At 44.1% G+C, this 21248-nt stretch overlaps 1 protein-coding gene across 1 annotated transcript; it reads left to right on the forward strand.

Moving 5' to 3' along the window:
• Positions 1-3608: 3608 nt before the first annotated feature.
• Positions 3609-20693, forward strand: mn1b (meningioma 1b). Its single transcript, XM_023288100.3, has 2 exons — positions 3609-8214; positions 19140-20693. The coding sequence occupies exons 1-2, from the start codon at positions 4677-4679 to the stop codon at positions 19373-19375; spliced, it is 3774 nt and encodes a 1257-aa protein (XP_023143868.2). The 5' UTR covers positions 3609-4676; the 3' UTR covers positions 19376-20693.
• The last annotated feature ends 555 nt before the right edge of the window (positions 20694-21248 follow it).

Genomic DNA, 21248 nt, shown 5'->3' on the forward strand with positions numbered 1-21248 from the left:
TCCGACCCTCCCCTGGGGCCAGATTTGCTCAGGGGCAGCAGGTTTTCTTGGAGAGGAAAGTTATTTCTGGCGTACACGGGTTGGCAGTGATGTCACGAGTGTTTCCTCATCCTCCGGGCGCGGGTCAAGTTTAGCCACAGAGATTCTCCTGAGTCTTTCCTGTTGTTCTGAGAGAGGTGTGGAGCTGAACTGTGTGTGTGTCGGTGCGTGTGTGTTGTGGGTCTGTCGCATCCCTCCCTTTAATACAATGGTGCTCCTCTGGATGACAGATGCTGCTTAACCTGCCCTGACCCAGGGAGCTGTGATGGCTCAGCTGAGTGACAGGCCCATAGAGGATGCACTGAGGCTCCGGCCCTCAAAGCCTCAACTGCACAGGACGCTGTACCCCCAACAAGGGAAGGAACTGTCTCTTTGGGCAGCCCTCATGGTTATATATGTCCAACTGAGGAAAAGCTTAACGCCATGAATTAAGGGTAGAGAAGGGCACCCACTTCTGTTATCTTGTCCTGTTGAGTAAAATATTGAGACAAATTGAGTACTAAATCACTGCAGAGAAGAGTGGTATTGTGACAGTGCTTGAAAGCCTGTAGACTGTCCATTGTGTCATGAAGTCGCCTCAGCAGCGGCAGCAGCTCTGGGCTACATTTATCATCACTGGGGACTCAGGAGGGAACAGACCGTGCCATCGGTTTGTCATACTTAACTTGTCCGTCTCCATTTGAGAAGACAGTGTAGACAGTGCTAGCAGGAACTGTATCACAGAGTCATCAGTATTACAATCAGATAGAGCAGCATCTTGATTTTTTTTTCTGCTGTTGAGCTCTAGGATACTTGCTTCTGGTGCTGCTTATGGGGCTTTTTTTGTGATGGAGCTGGCCTTTACCAGCTGAGAAATTAACATGAATCCTGGTATCCCTAAGGGTCTTCACAGAACAGCGATTGGAGCCACAGCTAAAACACAGCAGCATGCACATGATTTGATTTCAGGTTTGTTTGGTTAGATTCTTCTGATGCTACATCCAGGTGGCTTTCAGATATGGAGGCAGGCCATCAGCAAGGTGATTCTGAGAAAGAGGGTGAGTTTTTTTTTTTTTTTTTTACGCAACACAATGCGCAAGCACAACACACTTAAGTACATCTCAATATTCTCCTCCTTCCTTCTCTTGCTGTATGTCCTTCACTCCACGTCTCTTTCAAAGCACAACCTCTGTCTATCTCTACCTCCTCGCTCTGAGCGTCTTTCCTCTCGGCTGAGGGAAGTGCATTTTGCACACATGCTCCTTCCCGGCACATTTCAGTGCCTTGTCCTGACCTGTTCTCAGGCTCAACTCTGACATACAGCTCTCTCCACTGGGTGCAAGGCTGGACGCATATTGTCTCCTTTAGGCCAGAAGTTTGTGCAATTCAGAGCTAGTTACATCTTGACAGAGCATACAGCTAAAATGACCATCTTTTGTAAGGTGCAGCCTCCACATCACCGTAAAGCAAATTAGAAAACGCACTGTAGCATAGAACATGAGACATTTATTGTGAAATACATTACATTTAATCCCATTCACCTCAGTTGTGGCTGCTGAAAAAGGAAGCATTTTTATAATTGGTAAACTAATATTTTCCCTAATGCTGCTTTCCTGTAACTGAATTGTTTGGGTTTCTTTAAAATAACAAGGCTGGTTCAGCATAGTAAAAGAATAATTTACCTCAATCTCCTCATGAACACTACTACTTTCCAGTATTTTGTGATTTTATTTTGTTTATAGACCTTTTTGTAGTATTTGTTCACCTCAGATTCATATTAGGTGCAGCATTTTCACTTACAGTTTGTTCTAGTTTCGACTTTATGCCTCACATTATGTCAAACTATTTTCTGGGAGCTTCAGCCTCTACTACTGGTGTTATCCTCCACTCTGTCTGACGCCAGCCGCTAGGTGGCACTGTGTCTGTTTGGTAAAAGTCCTCCTGGTACCCCCCGCCCCCCTCCAACCCCGAAGGCACAGAGCTGTCTGACACCAAATTCTCCCACTGTCCACAATGTCGGAAAAGGATGATGATATAGTGTTCTCGTTTCACCAAAGAAAACATCCATGGTGGTGAATGAAAGAACGTTTTGTTCATTTTGCCCACATGTTTCCATTATTTCAAACAATTAGAGTCCTCTTAAATCTCTAAGAGGGACAGACACCAATATATGCACACCTGGATTCAATGCAGGATGAAGCTGATGTTTATTGATATTTTTAAAATCTTTGTTGTTAAGTGGTTGCAGAAGTTGCCAAGGGACGTGAAACTGAACTTGATCGAAATTCAGGAAAAGTAAAAGATATGTCATAAATTCAGATAAAATAAAAACAATGAAAGAGAGATACAGACATAACAGTCTGAGTTACACAATAAATCAAATATTTAAAAACAGAGCATGAAATAAAAAAATATGCCTGTAGGTTATTTGCCTATTAAAATATGATTAAAGATTAGTTTGTGACACAAATATGCTGACATTAAACACAAAAACATATTTATATTTGTTATTTAAGGATAAAATGCCACCCAACCTCCCACAGATAACCTGAGCAATTATAGGCCTGCAGCTAATTAAGCTTTAAAGTGAATTATCCTAATCTAGCCTTGCAAAAATGTTCTATTGTAAAGACCATAATACTAAGAGAACACTATTGATTATCGGAACCGAGGCCCAATATCATCCACATGATTTAGTTCTGATGGTGTTTTAAGGAGGATTTTTCCCGCTGGGACTCAGTTTTACGCACAAGATTGGGGTGAGTTTGATGGACACACTCTTTAAAGGCTAATATTAGTCTGGTTTATCCCTTCATCCTGACATCAATATCAGCTCACATATTTAGGATACATTTCTGACTATCAGTCTGTATCAGCAATAAATCATTCTAGTGAGGCATTTTCTTAGATTACGGACTGAGATTAGGATTTTTCACACATTAGAACAAATTAGACATCCAGCTTCAGCTTGTCAAGACATGCCACGTGTTTTATTCTTATTTTCAAAACCAATAAACTTCTGTTTGCTCGTTTAATAGTTGAGTTGCAGCTTGTTATTAGTAGTGTAACTACATCTCCTGTCAAGTTAGGCCTGTCAGTCAGGCTGTTGCATTATATCTTGTTGAAAACATGTTCCAACCAAAATGACTCACTTCACGGATCAGTGGGTTTAACGCATAAAAATAAGTTTTGTCTTGTTTTTTTTTTGTCAGGTGAAGGGCAACATTCAAAACAGCACTGTGCAAAATTTCACTCCGAGCTGTTATTCCAGTGGAGAATCTGAGAGTTGCAGGATTTTGAACTCACCTACAAATCTGTGATGCAGTAAAGGCGAAAAAATCATTTTAAATTATTGGGAAAAAATGTTTTTTATCTGCTTGATCAAATCGTTCAAATCCGATATTTGTTTTTTGGATTCAACATTAAGCGAAAGCCTGATTTACGCACAAGAGTTTCCAGCCTCGTTGACTCTGCGGACCACCTTAACAGCATTTGTCCCGCCCTCGAAGCTTTCTTTGGCCGCTGTGATTGGCTGAGACCTCGTGGATGGAAGTGGCTGCAGAAATGCAAAACTTGTTGCTGGCTCCTCTGGACGCGTTGATCTCACACAGCGCCAAGCGGTAGAGCGGAGTGTGAGCGTATCTGTGAATCGCTCCCAAGTGCGCTCAGACCACACCAGACAAGAGTCGGTAAACGGAGGGACGCACACGTTTAGGGAACGAGACGCGCCGAAAGGACTTAAGGCACGGCGCTTCTCCACAGAGCGCATGACCGGCAGAGGGGTGAAGGATGCTGTCAAGCCGCTCCGTAGTTGTGGAGTGCGGATAGTGCACGCCGCGCTGCTCCGGCTTTAGGTCGCGTAAACAGACGCCCCGGTTCTCCGGTGCCTGGGTTTGGAGAGCCGCGTTTGTGGACTTTCCATCACACTGGACTTTTGGCCACATGCCTGCTCAGCCGTTTGCGAGAATTTAAAGGACATCGGTTGGAGGCGTTTATTTGAAAGAAAGATTTTCTTCACCCAAAGCCCAAAGCAGAGACAGTTTTAACCAAACGGCTCCAAATTTGACTTTCCCCCCCTCCTTATTTCCAGCATGGGACCTTATACAGAAAATCATTCTGGGACATTTGACATCGGGCTGGAATAATGAAATAGCAGAGAGAAACTCTTGTATTCTCCGTTCGAGCGCTTCCAATCTTTGTTAGCGAGCGGTTTTTGTGTCATGTTCGCCACGAAGAAATGCGCACAGAGAAACTTTGGAATGTGATAGATCAGTCGTGAAGCAAGTTACATAGCAAGTGTTTCATTTTTGTTTGCTTGGACAAAGATAAGAAGAAGAGCAGTCCTCAGCACGCATTCATGCGGGAACAGACACACAGTTTACGTGCGTATTTGGACACAGTCTGTCCCCTCTCTCCTCCGCGTCCTTGGAGAAGTTGAAAAAAAAAACACCCGATTGATTAACAGCAATGAGAACTTATTTGGTGAGTTGAAACATTTAAAGTAGATTAATCAGCAGTGAGAAACAAACATTTGAATAGTTTTTTTGTGTGTGTGTATCTTTTTTTTTTCCTTTTTGCTTTTGGAAGCAGACGGAAAAATAGACAGTACGCCGATGTCTGGCAAACTGGCCGTCATGTGGGATTGATTGCAGGGGAGTATGTTTGGGCTGGAGCAGTTTGGTTCTCAAATTAATAGCAGAAACCCTGGCCAGTCAGAGAGAAACATAAACCAACAAAGACTGAACATGGGCTCCCATTATAAAAGCCCAGGTTTTCATGCTGGAGGCCCGCCCGGTGCCGTGGAGCCCGGTATGGGCCCTCTGAGCGAGCCGCAAATGCTCGGGCTCAATATGAACATGAACGGAGAGCAGTACGGGGGCTTTCATCCACGGGGACACTCAGACATGCATGCAGGCGGCGGACTTCAGCAGCAGCCTCAGCAAGGACCCATGCATGGATTTTTCAACAACCAGCAACCTCACCAAGGACATCCTCACAGTCACCAACCTCACCCCCACCAACATCACCCCCATTTCAGTGGGAATTTTGGAGGCCCAGAGCCAGGGTCATCATGCCTGCACGGTGGCAGGCTAATGGGCTACAACAATAATGGCATGGGACCACAGCAGGGCTTTGGAGAAGGATTTGATCCTCTTGCTGAGGGACAGGCAGGGGATGGCTTCCCCCAGCAGCAGCAGCAGCAGCAGCAGCAGCGGCCTGGTAACATGCCCGACTTTCAACATCACGGGCCTCCCACCGGCAACCATGCTGTCCCTGCCCCCTGTCTACCCCTGGACCAGTCACCTAATAGAGCAGCATCCTTCCACGGTCTTCCTTCCTCCTCATCCTCCTCCTCTGAGTCTCATGGTTTAGAGCCTCGACGGATGCCCAACCAGGGAGCCGTAGAAGGATTAGAGTATAACTTCCCGAGTGAACCTCCATCTGGACATTTTGATGTACCTGTGTTTTCCCCATCAGAATCAGAATCTCAGTTACCACATTTTGGGCCAGGAAGGCCAGTTCCCGGTGGGAATTTTCCAGGGAACCCTGGCATGCCACGGACACCTGGCATGCAGGGCATCTCTAAGGGGCACCAGCCGCCACCACAGCCCCAGCAGCCTCAGCATGGAGTGTTTTTTGAGCGTTTTGGAAACGGCCGGAAGGTGCCCGTGGGGATGGAGCCGGGGGTCAATGCAAGACATCCTCTGATGCAGCAGCAGCAACAGGCTGGCTTGATAGCCAGACAGAACTCATGCCCTCCTGGCCTCCCACGACCCCCTCAGGCTGAGCCCGGCTCTGCTAACCCTAATATTCTAGATGGAGGGGTCATGATGCCTGGCCAACACAACCAGTTTGAATATCCCATTCACAGACTGGAAAATAGGGGTCTGCACCCCTATGGGGACCCCATGTTTAATATGCAACAGCCAGCTCCTCCTCCCTCCCAACAGCCCCCAAATCAGAGGCTGCAACACTTTGACTCTCCTTATATGAACATGGCCAAAAGGCCTCGATTTGATTTTCCTAATGCACATGGCGGCGAAGGCTGGTGTGGCAGTATGGATAACCACCTCTCTCCCTCGGCTTACCCCGGGCTTCCTGGAGAGTTCACCCCACCTGTGAATGACGGTTTCGCACCAGGGCCCCTGCAGCATCCAGGGCCCGAGCAGCAGTCTCTGCAGCAGCGGCAGAATGCAGCCATGATGATAAAACAGATGGCCTCTCGCAACCAGCAACAGCGGATGAGGCAGCCAAGTCTGCAGCAGTTGGGTCACCATGGCGATGTTCCTCCTGGCCCCATGGCTCATGGAGGTCCCGTTGGGAACATGCCGCAGCCCAACTTTGACAGGGAGAATGGAGGCAGGATGCCCAGTATTGATGGACAAAATCCTCATGTAACTCAGGAGAACTCCTGGTTTCAGGGGTCCCACCCACCAGGAGAGATGATGTCACGGCGTATGGGTGGAGCAGGTAGTGAGTCAGGGCCCCATGACATGGGGCTGCAGCAGAATGGGGCTGGGATGATGTTTCGGCCTGGCATTGGCATGCAGGAGCCCATGAGAATACCAGGAGATGGACATGTGCAGACCCTTCATTCCCCTGGCATGCACTCACAGTTCAGTGGCAACATGGGAAACCTCTCACAAATGCAGTCTCCGGGAGCAGGAGCAGGACATCCAAATGCACCAGCAGAGAGGCGGCCAGCTGACTTTCCTGCACCTCCAATGGGAGCACAACCAGCGTTTCCCTATGGGGGGGCTAACCGTCAGGGGCCGGCCCACAATGCTCCCCAGGGGGTGAGCACCTCACCAGGGAGCTACCCTCCTCAGTCTGAGTTCCCCTCAGGCCAGCGATCGTCTGTTAGTAAGCTTGGAGCTCTGTCCCTCGGGAACTTCAGCAAAACCAGCACTAAAGACAGTGTTTTCGGCCAGAGCTGCCTAGCAGCCCTTTCCACGGCCTGCCAGAACATGATCGCTAGCCTAGGGGCCCCCAATCTTAACGTAACATTCAACAAGAAGAACCAAAATGAGGGCAAGCGAAAACTGAGTCAGACAGAGCAGGACATTAATAGCAGCACATCTAATGGGACTGGCAGTGCTGGTCCTGAATATTTTCAGAGCAGCACTTCCCAGAACAGCCAGATGCCTGGCACCGGGAATAGCAACTCTAAGCCTGCAAGTCAAAGCCAGACGGTGCAGGGGGAAGCCAGTGCCCTCTCCCCAAATTACAACATGGACGCTACCCCGTGCAGTGAGGGGAAGGCAACAACAGGGAGTGGGAGAGGGAGAGGGAGGAGAAAAAGAGACAGTGGACATGTGAGCCCTGGAATTTTTTTTTCCTCTGACAATGGTAACCCTGTTGTAAGTCCAGGCCAGCAGACCCCCTCGGCTGGCGTTGGGGAGAGGGGTGGGGGCACGCCCCATGAGAAACACCTCCAATCACCCTCTTGGGGAAAAGGAGGCGACTTGATGTTGGGGGACCAGGCTGACCTTATGTCTTCTTTAGACAGTGGCATTCAAAGTGTTGCAGCCAAGTCTGACAGTAGCTCACCAAGAGTGGACTTTCCTGACGATGTCAGCACCCACTATGGCAACGAGGATGAGGTGTCCTCCAGCTCAGATGCAGGAGGGGCCTCAAACACCAAGCCTAATCGCAGCCCTATGATCACAGGCTCGCCCAAAATGCAGAGGGGTGACCATGGGTTAATAAATGGACAAAAGCCCCTAACCATGGGCATTAACAATCATACTACCTCGACACCAGACAGCTATGGACTGAATGCTGGTGTGGGCACAGGGGCCAGTGGGGTAAGCCATCCGGGCACTCCTGGCGTGGAGCAGGTACGCACCCCATCCAGCACTTCTGGCCAGGAAGAAATCCATCCTCTGGAGATTCTGCAGGCCCAGATCCAGCTACAGCGGCAACAGTTCAGTATCTCTGAAGACCAGCCCCTGGCCATGAAGAATGGCAAAAAGAATGGCGACTGTCCCTCACAGAACGGAGACAATGAGCTGGCGAGCTGCAGCCCGGATGCTGGGAAGGGCTCAATGGGCACTATTGACCTTGACACCCTCATGGCAGAGCAGCACGCCACCTGGTACGTGCCCAGTGACAAGGCCATGATGGACGGGTCAGAGGATGACAAGGCCATGGGACCCTGGGAAAAAAATAAGAGCCAAAACAACAGTAAAGAAGGTAAATGAAACATTTCTTTCTCTTGCTCATGTTTTCCCTCTTTTTCTTCTCTCTCACCCTCTTCACTCACTCTCTTACATGCAACTCAGACTACATTAGCGGATCAATGTTGCTCATAAAATTAGTTCATTTTCCTTTTAAAATGCTATTTATTTTATCTGAAATGCAGTGTAACGCTACAGACATAATGGGCAAAATGCTCTGGTGGCGGTAATAACAGAGGACCTTTTGTCCATATTGTGCGGGCAGAAAGCAGCCGTCTCTGTTTAACTAGGGTCTTTGAATTTTAGAGGTTCAGCTTTTATGAAGATAAAAAATGTAATGGTGGTGCCATTCAGGTTTTTACAAAAAAATCGAGAGATTTCTGCAGTATTTTTCTAGTTAAATTGGCTCCGTAATAAAAAATAGTGAAAAACTGTAAGAATAAAAATGCCATCTTAATGAACAAAGTAAACGTTGTACCTTCAAAGTATTTCATAGGTTTCTTCATTGTACAGGCACTTCAAAAGAACAGCTCAAGAAAAGTAAACATTTCCTGTGGTTCTTTATCTCGGTTTTCAGGGTGAACAACTACATTGAGAAGATTAATAGCTTTCTGAGGATATGCGTTTGCACAGCGGGGTTTCCCTTGCCTTGTTACGTGTTTGTTTTTGTTATTACCATGGGATAATACAGAGCTGGTGAAAGTGCATTGATTTTAGATTGGCTGGACAGGGTTTCAAGGATTAGATATCATGGTAAAATTACTGCCATTCAATTTTATTTTCTATGGAAATTATTATTATTTATTCAAGTTTAGATTTTAAAATATATCCCATTCCATATTTTGTTTTGAAATGTAGTTATTCATGCCACCTTTAAATGATTAAATATTGTTGTTATTATTATCTTGCTCAATTAGAGTAAAAATATTTTTGGAAGTAATTTTAAAGTTCTTTAAAATGCATTGTCTCTGAAGGAAAGTGCATTTTTTTTCTGAGCTAAAAGCACACAAGCAGTTTTTCAACTACTGGAGGTTTCATTTCAGTCTGCAGAGGTGGATTCATGCTTACAATTTAGTTTTACCATAATGCTTTCATGGTGACTCTAAAACAAAATGCAGCTACATAATTTTACTGTTGTTCAACTGTAGAATAATTTCTTTCTTTTTCCTATAATATTAATAACAATATGAATAGTTATTTTTCTTATTAATACTATGACTTTATTACTATTAAACTATTATTAATATAATTTGTGTGTTGTAATTACAACAGAAAACATATTTTTTGCATTATAATTGCAGAATTAAGCAAGTTGCATGTATTCAAATATGCTGGTTTTGTTTTTTGGTGTCGTATATTTTCTCATGTGTGCTTTTTCATATTCTTTGTGTTTTCATTTTATGTTGGGTATTTCAAAACCATTTCAAACCAAATCAGTAGAAAGAAATGTTGGATTTTGCTACATAAAAAATGTAAATCTTAGTCACCCGCTGTCAGGTTTACGCTGCTGAAAGGCTTGTGGATCTTTGGCTATATAATAATATGGATATGTATTTGTGCATAGCGCCGAGCGCGTCTCGAGCGCCTCTTTGTTCTGATCAGTGCGGGTGCAGAGAGGGGCGGGGGTGCACATCGTACGGACTCTGGAGTCCAGGCACATTGTTTATATGAGACTGAGCACAGGGTGTCGGGTTGTAACACTTAATGCCATTACATCGAGCGAGCGCTGTAACTTACCATTTGGATTGTTGCTGTGGACTGTATCGCTGTCAATCAATTATAAATCAATGGAATAATAACAAGCAGCATACATGTTCATTTGCTTCAGAATGATTAAAACTAGCGCATTTCACCTCAGCATGTACATTAAAAAACGCCTCCTGTTGCCAGGGAGTGATAATAAATACCATCAATACTTTTGATAATGATTAATAAATATTCTTTTGAGTAGAAACCCAACACTGATAAGCAGCCAGCAACACTCATCCTGTTGCATTTGTTGTTTTAATTTCTCTGGGGCTGCTGGTACGTTTAACACTATAAATTTGCAAAGGAAATTTGTAAGTATTTTAAAAGCAGAATAGTCTATTGCTCTGTCTTCCTCTCCCTCCTCTCTCTTTCTCCCTCCTCTCGTCTCCTCTCCCCTCCTTTCCTCCCCTCTCCTCCCCTCTTTCAGCCCTCCCTGCATGGACACAAGGCATGCAGCTCTGGAGCGATCGATAGCTAGTTAGCACAAATCACGGCTCCTGACAGTTTCTCATTTGAGTGCTTCAGACAGCAAAGATGAAAAAAGGGTGGAGGTGTATTTGGGAGGGGAGGGGGATTTTGAGATTGAATCTGATGCTTAGGCTACACAGAAGGGAGCAAAATAACATAATAATTTAAGATAAGTCATAGCCCACAGTGTAGTTCCATAAGAGCCAACATCCCACAGGCTTTTCACACTGCAAAAAATATCCACCTCCAACCAGTCGGTCTGGTTTTAAGTCCTCAGTCTTGTAAACAAAAATCTGCCGTTGGCGAGATAATACCAGTGACAGAAATTTCAAATAAATCAGGGCAATTGTTTATTTAATTGGCCTTAACGTAATATAACCTGGTCAAAGAAAGATCATATCATACTAATTAATCCCAGTGAGAGGAAATGATTTTTACTTACTTACAATAAGTTGAATTCAACATTTCATTCATCCGCACTAGATGACATAACCTGCTATGGTATTTTTTGCAGTGGAAATATTCTGAACAGTTATATAAGCCTGTAATATTGGCTAATAAGTATTTTGTTTTGTAAAGTGGTAGATGTGGTGCGTTTCTTTCTTTTTTAGGTGAAATAATTGTGTGCCTGTTCACTCCGAAAAACATCTTTTGTCATAAGAATTTCATTGACAGTATATGCTTTATTTTTGCTCTTTTTGTGGTTTTATTGAATCATGCATAGATTACTGTTATTAGCATTCCAGTTCTTTAATTAGTCCAAACAGCAGTTAAATACATAGATTTATACCTTATTTGAACTAATGAGAAATGAAACTGTAATTTAAAATGCGTTTAAGTATAATTAATTCGAAGCAGCCCTCTAAGTGCTTTGTCAGTTTTTAATTTACATTTAATTTTTACATGTGTGTTTCGCTGTTATGCGTTCAACCTTGAAAAGAGCGTGTGGTGTTTTTCTGGTGAGAGTTCAGGTGTTGTCCTCAGAACTATGTGTTGTGTATTTGTTGTTTTTCAGTTTTGGGATTTCACTCAGTGCTTTGAAGGAATTTAACTTGAACTAAATTTGCAGTTCTGAGTTTATTTGGTAATGCTGACGAACCGGTGGCAGCGACAGTGAAAGAGCTGGAGGTCAAGGGTCAGTTGTTCATCGCGGTTTCGCTAAAAATGGCGAGGGTCAGGTGCGTTTGTTTTAGCGCCGCATTCACAAAGAGACTGAAGGAGCCACATGACTTGATATGATTCAAACAGCATATTCAAAATCCGTGCTCTTCTGTATGTTTGAATGTGTAGAGAACTAACCGGTGGAAGTCAAACTGTGCTTACAGGAGCTGTACTCTCAGTCAGTTCACTCCAGCCCACCCTCCCTGTGGTCCCTCTGCGCCTGTTTAAAGTGATCCGTGTGGCTGTAATATCCCCCTTTGGACCCCATATTTAGCCTCCTCTCTCTGTGACATTCTGTAGCTCAGATATTTCACCAAGGCACAGTAATACCAGTTGCTATAAGTTCATGGCCTGCTGAGTCTGTTGTTCTACATTGCATCTTTTACTCCTACATGCAAGGAGCTTAGCTGCACACTATCAGTTCTTCCTTATACAGCGTCAGTTAATATTATTTCTCCTTTTTAAAGAACATTTTTTTACGCTCTTCCTCTTCCCTTCTCTCCTCTATATCTTAGCCAGAAGCTGGCCGTTCATTTGGAAACTCATGCATAGTCTTGATAACACGCACCCAGCAGGCGTAGGAAGTGATTCAGTTATTTTTATTTTTACTTTTCAGTTTTTGCCACATTCACTTGTGCGACTTTTTTTTTTTTTTTTTAATCAGCACAGTTAAAACACTTCACAGTTGACCTTGTGGAATAGCTTCACTCTTCACGCTCAGTAATCAGTCCTTAAACAGCTCTAATAATGATCAAATCTCTGTCACTCTGACTCTGACAGGTTTGAAAAAGAAGGAACCTGCATCTTATCACACCTACTAGAAAGCACTTAAAGCGCAGAAAGAGGCGTATTGATATTCCACCGTGGAGAACAATCCTGTGAGACTACCTGGCTTTGACATTTCAGTACGACAACAACCCCACAAATCACACCAGTAATTTCTGTTTTCCTCTTTCTAAAAAAGAACAAAGTGATTGGCACGTGCTTGAATGTGGAAAAAAACAGCTTTGGGCAGTCTGTGTTCTTTACCTGTCATTACAAGGTGTTTCATATTGACTTTTTCAACATCATGCATCCACCCAGCCTCTCGCACGCTCCCGTACTGCAGTAATGATAATCATTATGATAATCATAGCAATTAGCATTGGTAATATTGTTTTCCAAAAGTCACAATTCATCCTTCAGCAACTACCGGTACTATAAGTTGACTTCGTTACTGACAGGTTCATCAGAGCCACTAAAAAACATGTTTCCGGTGTGGAGAAAGAAAATACTACATAATAATATTACTTTAGAAACATATATATTATTATTATTTCTGTGTGTGTGTGTTTGTGTGTGTGTTCTTATGCACGTGAATATGTGACAAAGGGCAGGATTGTATACACTGCAACCTGATAGTCTGGATTTGTCAGTTGCAGACATAAAGTTTGATTTATTTAGACGCGGTGTCAGGCTCAGGGCTTCAGCCTCCCGATCTCAGGTGTCGCTTGGTGAAACACGCACGCTTAATTCTAACGTGTTGAAAATATTTAAGAGTATTTACTCGGCTTGTAAATAGTGCAGGACCGGACCAAAAAAAAAAAAAAAAACAACAACAAAAAAACCCCCGCCTATCTTGCATTTAAGGATTTAAGATAGGGTGTGTGAGTGCACGCGTGTGTGTGTGTGTGTGTGTGTGTGTGTGTGTGTGTGTGTGTGTGTGTGTGTGTGTGCGTGCACTGGTTCTATGTTCCTGGGCTTTTGCAAGACACTGAGCACTAGTGACAGTCAAAGGAAGCCTATTAAAGAAGTGTAGTTGTGACTGATGAAGAGAGAAAAAGATGAACAAAGGTGTCAAGCCTTTTGCGTTGCTGCATTTTCAACTCTTCAAAATAGAAGCTCATCCGGTGTTTTGTTTTCCCTGGGGAAGGGTGTTAGAATAAAATGAAACTTGTCTCAGCATGTGGTAAATATTCTCCTCGGATGCAGCAGGGAATGGAAAGCTGAATTTATCTGGGAGACGCACAGAGAGAGAGAGGAGTTCCAAACCTTCGATTGCAGATGTATGTGGCATGCCTCCAAATGTCCATTGTCTTGTTGAATCGCTGCCACGGTGGGTTTTAACAGGACAAAACAGCGCATGAGTTTGATACAAGGCTCCTTAAAGGTGTCCTGGGTTCATGTGTTGCCTGTGAGAAGGTGTGTGTGTGCTTTCAGGTTCTCAGAGGTGTAGGTGTTGTCACGCTGCCAGCATTGGTTATGTTATTTTCCATACAGGTAGTCGTCAGACGCCTTTTAATTTGTATTGAGGACTTGACAAATGAGTTATGACACTGGAGCTGGTTCTCCTGGGAGACAGAAGTAGAGACTGATGGAGTGCAGGAGAAAGCAAGAGAGATAGAAGTTGTTTTTTCAGGGAACATCTGTAGTTTCGCTCATGAGGCGAGTGACTGGGTAATAGCTACCATTTGCATTTATGGAAGAGAAAATAATTCAATTCAAAACATTTTTTTCCATCAGTTTCGTGCTCCACGACTATTGTTCATTCACGCTGCATGGAGGAGTTTTAGGAACATATTTCCCTATATATCTTTGTCTCTTTACTAGCAACCACAGAACAGAAAAACACCAAAGAGACCATGTCAGTTAAAAATTTTATACGTTAAATTACATGGATGGAAAATGATTGATTTCTACTTTTATCATTTGATGCAGTTTCTAGAGAATTCATAATTACCCTTATTATTGGTTTTATTCTAAATTAAAGCTCATCTGCTCCTAATCTCAAAATTGCCATTGTTTTCATGTGTGGTTAAGCTTCAGCAAAAAGGTGCAAACACAGAAAATAAAGTGTGCAGCCCTGTGCTGAGACAAAATAGAGACAGTGAAGTAGATCAATATGTCACTGACTTGGATGACATGCTGGACAGATCCTGGACATGGTTGTGAGTTATGTAGGAGGCACTAAATCACTTCCCATGTTCTGATTTGTGTCTGGTTTCCTAAACACTTCTTGTGGCCAGAAGGGGAGGTGTGTGTGTCTGTGTGTGTGTGTGTGTGTGTGTGTGTGTGTGTGTGTGTGTGTGTGTGTGTGTGTGTGTGTGTGAGTGTGTTTGAGGGGATGGGAATGGGTGTGTTGCTGGAGAGAAGGTAACAAATGCTGGGGGCAGCGCCTGCCTAGGCAAGTTTTTCTCCTTTTTTTCCCCTTTATGCAGGGCAGAGAACAGAGAGGAAACTCAAACCAAAATAACCCCTGTGCCCTTGCCTGAGAAATGTGCCCCCTGCTCCCCTCCAGATATCCTCTCTGCTCTGAGGGGAAGGTCACACTGCGGCATTTGGGTGGAGTTAAGTTGGGGGAGTTTGCAGGGAGCCTCATGTGCCTCCCACTCACCCTGGGGCATGGATACCTGGGACAATACCTCTGTTAGCCCCTGTTTACTTCATTAAGACTTCCCTGAGCGTACCTGCAGTTGAAGGATGAGATTTGATTTTTAATTACCTCCAGTTGACCTGTATCTCTCAGATTGTGGAGTGACAACACATGGAGGACTGTGTATTTTCTTTGGTTACATCTCATTCCTGGTTAAAGTCAGGCCGTTCTTTGTCCCCCTTTAAAAAAAAAGGAAATATCAGACTTTCTCTCTGTGGATTCTAACGGGTGTTTTGTGCTGACAAAGACAGACTCCTCACACAAGACCAGAGTGGTAGTTGTTATGCTAAAGGAATCTGACCTGATGTCACACACTGTCATAGGAGCGGAGGCCTTTGGGTGTTTTTGTCAGGGAACGGAGCATTCTGATTGGTCTGGTTTGTGTTCAGAGAGGATGGGGTCGTGGCCTCGGGATCACGAGGTCAAAGGTGAAGTGTCGTCATGGAGGTATAGAGCTTGGGATAGAAAGGGCAGCAGCCTGCCGCTTGGGATGCTGGGGCCTGGGAAATCAGTGTGACGGAGGCACTTGCACCAAAAAGGAGCTTTGTACATGCAAACCCTCTAACACACACTTCATTCTCTTTTTCTTCATCTCATTCAGCTCCTTTCTTTGCTCTAGTTATTTTACAAATACTCCCAATAATCTGTGTCAGCATCAAAGGTTGCTGTCGTAATTTTTTAAACTCTGCTGTTGCTTGTAAGATTAATTGAAAAAATAATTGCATGCTTATTAGTACTTTGGTAGAAAATAGAGTCTCAAAGCAGCCATTGTTTACCTTCCTGCGTTGCTTCGGGTGTGTTGAGCGTGTGCGGTATGACATGTAAACCCGTGTCAGGCCGTCAGCTCCCAGACACATTGGTGTCATCCAGACAACCATAGCTGTGCGCTGTGCTCCCTGCCTTCATGGCATTCAAGCTCTACTCATCTCTGTAAATCGTTTCTGGCTGTGTCTGAGAGACGGCTTCACAACCCTGCTGCTGCTGCTGCTGCGAGTGTGTGTGTGTGTGTGTGTGTGTGTGTGTGTGTGAGCATCATAAGCAGGCACAAATAAAAATGTACCTCACTTGGGGTGAAAGATACGCTGATAAAAGTGCATCACATTAAATTCAGTATTTACTTAACTCATTACTTTGGTAATCTTTTGTGGCTGTAATGTGGTTAAGGATATTTAGGTGTGTTTGTGGCTCAGTGCAGCTGCTTGTGCCTTTTTATTAGGTTTTTTTCCCCTCTTGCTCGTTGAAGCTAAGCACTTGTTCCCGTCACATGAATAGGCTATTATTGAGATATTACCATGGATATGAATTCTGCATTAGTCAATGAACAACCATAACAAGATAGATCTTATGGAAAGCAAAAAAAAAAAAAAAGATTTCCCTGCTTGTAAAATGTCATGGTGATTTGGGATTTAGACTTGTGTGATATAAAATTTCACACTGCCGTTTCCACCTTTGAACGAATCCAGCGCCATGGATAATGTGCACAATTTAAGTGCAGTGTCTTGATTTTACCATAAAAATCGCACCACTTGAATCCCCCTGGCTACCTTATAATACTGACTGATATTTTAATCTCGTGGCGGTCAAGTGTTTGGCTTATTTTACAAGTGGTGGATTCTGCTGTTAATTAAAGAGGTCTATTGTAACAAATGGCAATCAGCTGCTTCAGAGGGACTGAAGGTTTTTAGCTTGATGACATATATATATATATATATATATATATATATATATATATATATATATATATATATATATATATATATATATATATATATATATTCTTTTGAATTAATTTCTTGTGTGTGTAAAAGTGTTTAAAAAACAAAACCTGCTTATATATGATCTCATACCTCAACAGGAATCCTGGGATTATACAAGCGATAAATTTGAGTGCGTGTGTGCAAGAAATGAACATTTTTTGACATTTGAGCTATGTGTATTTTTTTTTTTGTCAGTGTATTTTCCACCCTCGTCCTTGCGTTGAAGCTGAGTAATGTGTCTAGCTGGGATCGTGTATATGTGTGTGTGTTTCTCCATGCACATCCATATGTATGCGGGTGTGTGTGAGCCTGTGGAGCAGCAGCTGAGGGCTGGTGTGAGTATGGCAGCGGCAGCAGTGGTTGGCTTGTTGTGTGTTTTTGGCTGTGTGTGTTGTCAGTTTGCTGTGTGTCAGCAGTGAGCCAGGGGAACGCTTGGCTGCCTATTCAGGCCGGTGCGGACCCTGCTGTGCCCAGCTAGCATGAGCTGCTGGCGGGCGCTGGAGGGCACAGCGCTGGGAAGAGGGAGTGTGAGTGGGTGGGGTGGAGAGGGGGCGATACTGGCAGGGGGTGGGGATCATCCATGCTGAGGTGTATGACTGGACCCTCTGGCAAACGCGAGATCTTGTCACAGCCACCACCAACACGGCTCTAAATCCTCATTTCTCTCTTGCCCCCCGTGCCCTCAGCCCCCACTTACACCGTGTCCCTGGTCCTTGGGAGGGAGATGGAGACAGAGAAAGAAATTTACAGAGACCGGCAGTCAGAGAGGCACATGAAACGGAGAACAACGGGAGGCTTGGCTGCCTGACCTTTCACCAAATCCCCCCACTTTTCCATTCCAGTGGTCGCAGCCCAGACAGGCTGGGGGGCAAACCTGCCTCAGTGCCTGCATGTCTGCCTGCCTGCCTGCCTCTCTTGGTTGTCCTAGCTGCTTGGTGTATTGCCTTGCCTGGGCTGGCTTTCTCTTCTCTGGCTGCATTTTGTTCAAACCGTATCAGTGCTGCCTCAGGTTTTGTACAAGCAGAGAGGAAAGGAGATGAAAACGGTGAGCAAATCAGAAATTTCAAAAAAAAAAAAAATTGCTTTAAGTAGCAGAGATGGATGAGCTAAAAAGGGAAAGTAGGGGTTGCGGATGATGTTGGAGGTTGGCGCGGTGCTTCTCTTTTCTCTTAGGTGAGCAGCACCCTGACTGGAGTGTTGTGATCTGCAGCCTCTGTGCCCAGGCTGTCGTCTATCACAGCCTCTCCCCTCTCTGACACATGTAACTCAGCTTGTCAGAGCTGTTTTCCACCTGTCTCTACACTCAGACACCAACTTGTCCCTGCACCTCAAAGCCCCGTGTCTTCATGCAGCACACTGATCTGCTTCAACCATCCGCATGGAGCAAGGCAGTGGTATGTTTTGTGTGGTGAGGAGATGGGAGATTAATCGGCCTGATTTAAGCGAAGGAGCGCTAACATCTTCACACACACATCCTCTGTGCTCTGGGCTTGCTTGGAGGCAAAACCCAAAGCACAGGATGCAACACTAGTGTCATAACACGTAGCCCTACCACCAACTCTTTCCTAGTTTCTGCGCGTCTCCCTCTCCTATTTTATATGTTGCACGTCTTGTTTCAAACTTTTCCTAATTCCTGCCTTCTTCTCCCTCTATATGCCGCAGTCTGTATCTCAGCAGATAAGTGTGACGAAATGTGACGCTGCACTTCTATGTATAGTTTAGCCAAGCAGTTCCTGTCCTCGTCAATCTTCTCTTCGGCTAATTCTTTCGTTCCACGGCACAAAGTGATTTTTCTCCATATGTGAAGCATATCAGGTGTCAGCATTTACTCTGTTCACTTTTTTAAAAAAAAATATGACGTATAATCAACCTGCGTATGGATTTTCTGGAGGCTTGGTGCAACCATTTAATATGGGGCTTCACACCGTGGTGACACAGGGTTGATAGCGTGGCATGGTCATTATACCAGTAAATTGGGTCAAGCAGGGTTAAAGGACAGTTTTCTTAGTGCCCTTTGACCCACTGACTGGAGGTCATGCAGGAGTGTTTCAGATCCACATGGCAGGGACCAAGTGAATGCATATATATTTGCGTGTGTGTGTGCTTTCACGTGTTTATATCAGGCATGAGGAGGTGGAGTGTGAGGAGAGGAAGCTTTGCTTACAGCCTCCTTTTCGGGTCTTACTGATGGGGAGGGGGGTGGAATAGTGATGAATTAATTTCACAGTGCAGATTTAGAGTGGGATGTGAAAATGACACTGGTTTAATTAAAAGTGTGTATTTTAAATGGTTCATCTGTATCAGAGAATGCCGTTTGCTCAAAGTTGTTTTCCTTTTTTTTTTTTTTTCTTGTACAGTCTTAATTAACCTTTTCCTCCCTGTGCTTGTCTGCAGAATCGGAGCTCTCCCAGAGTAAGGCTGGAGCTGGGGCCCCAGGGGCCGGAGGAGGAGGAGGAGGAGGAGGAGGAGGAGGTGGGAGCAGTGGAGGGAACCACCTGCAGTGCCTGTCCGTCCACTGCACAGACGAGCTGGGGGACAGCAAGGGCCGAGGGGGGCCCGTCTCGTCTTGGCGCTCGCTCCACTCTGATATCTCAAACCGATTTGGGACGTTTGTGGCGGCACTGACTTGAACAAAAAGCAGGCCCGGCAGCAAGGAAGGAAAGAAGACCAGAAAATAAGACGAAGGAAGGCTTCAGAGACAAATAATGATGAGGATGGCGATGTTGAGAATTTGTTGATGAGACAACTGCGTGCGGCTCTTGCCTGTTCAGGGAGAGAAAGACATTTACACTCACAAATGCAGCACATAAACACAGCTAAACACACACAAGCATACACACACACTTGCACACACTCGCACACATACATGCAAATACCATGTTTTTTTTTTCTGACACATGCAGTCACACTTAAGAACACGCTCACACACTGCTGGACTATACAGCGCGGGCTCCACTCAACGACGCCCACATCTGGAAAACCTCAAATCATTATTTTTTTTCTTTCATTTTCTTTGTTGAAGAAAAATAAAGAAATGTTTAAGGAGGAGTACACAAAACCAGAAGAAGAAGAAGCAGAAGAAGAAGAAGAGATATCAGTTGTCATTGGCTTTGATTGTATACTGGTGTTTAGTCTTGTGACCATGATCTCATGACCTTTACTCTGTTGTTTATCCCAGCCTGCCTGCTCCCACCTCACCTATGATTACACCTCAGACGTGTACATTAACTTTCCAGGGGAGGCAGCTTTACCATTTGCAAAATTCTGCCGCCTCAAATTTCCAGTCTCCTAATAACACAGAAATAAGAATTTTTTCCCCCACCATTAAATAACAACCTTCTGGTTCTGTAGAAGTGGCCTGAGAAGCAGAACTAGAGGCAGAAAGATAGGAGGAGGAGTGGTTATGCATGAATGTAACTCAGCAATTTTTTAACACAACTTTTCCTCTCATTGTCCAACCATTTTTTTTAATCATTTGCTACTCTTAATCATAAGATTTGTTGTATTTCTCTATTTTTTGTATTGCTGAGAATATCTTTTCCTCATTCTCTTCTTCTTCTCTTCTCTTCTTCTCTGCCATAGATCTTATGAGCTCAACCACTTGTATACAATTCAGCCAATGGGAACTAAAAAAAAAAACACGGAGGTCAAGGGATTGTTTAATAAGGGAATTGAAAAAAAGATTATTGGTATTGCACATGTATAATAAGAGAAAATTTGCTGTGTGTTAGGCAATCTTGTAATCTTTAAATAAAGCTTCTGTTGAATTTGAATTTCTGAAACAATAGATGGAGGACTGTGACGGCAATTTACAAACTGATTTTTGTTTTTTTTGTTTTCTTTTTTTAATAATATGTAAAGTGCAGTCGTCTGTTTTCCTGCATATTGTATATATCTGTATATGTTTTATTGAGTAACTAAATAACAATAAATATGACGTTAAAGGTGGCCGTTGCGTTTCCTTTGTTGGTTTTGGTTTTGAAGCGGTCCAAAAAGTATTACAAACACAAGATCCAAAGTAGTCATATAGTTCGGTATTCCGTGCACGGTCTATCACACAGATTGCCTATTCAAGGAATATTCAATACTGTAGAACAGGGGTAACCAACAGGGTGCCCGCAGGCGCCTGGTTGCCCGCAGAGACCATGTCAGTTGCCCCCAACACGTTCTAAAAATAACACTAGTCACCATGAATTTCCTTATAAAAATTATAGTTGCTGTTCTTTTTAAATTGGAAATACTTACATTAATGCAGATTTTAAATTACAATATTTATTATAATTTTTTTTAAAAACAACAACGTCTTCGGTGTAAATGAACTTTCACCTTGTCCGAGTCAGAGTTCACTGCGCATGTCAAACCACCAGGTCACGCTGCTGAAGCGTCCGGACGCAGACAGTTTGGGAAGCTAGATGTGGTTTTTACATCCAAAACATGACAGAGAAGTGAAAGAGAAAACACAATTTTCACGATGATTGGGAGTAAGAGTTCTTTTTCACGACA

Source organism: Amphiprion ocellaris, chromosome 6 (assembly GCF_022539595.1).
Source record: "Amphiprion ocellaris isolate individual 3 ecotype Okinawa chromosome 6, ASM2253959v1, whole genome shotgun sequence".
Classification (NCBI taxonomy): domain Eukaryota; kingdom Metazoa; phylum Chordata; class Actinopteri; family Pomacentridae; genus Amphiprion; species Amphiprion ocellaris.

Excerpts from the sequence above, each read along its gene's own strand:
- mn1b (XM_023288100.3), top strand. The coding sequence starts at position 4,677 with ATGTTTGGGCTGGAGCAGTTTGGTTCTCAAATTAATAGCAGAAACCCT. Across the intron at positions 8,215-19,139 it reads CCAAAACAACAGTAAAGAAG|AATCGGAGCTCTCCCAGAGT; the intron begins GTAAATGAAACA and ends GCTTGTCTGCAG.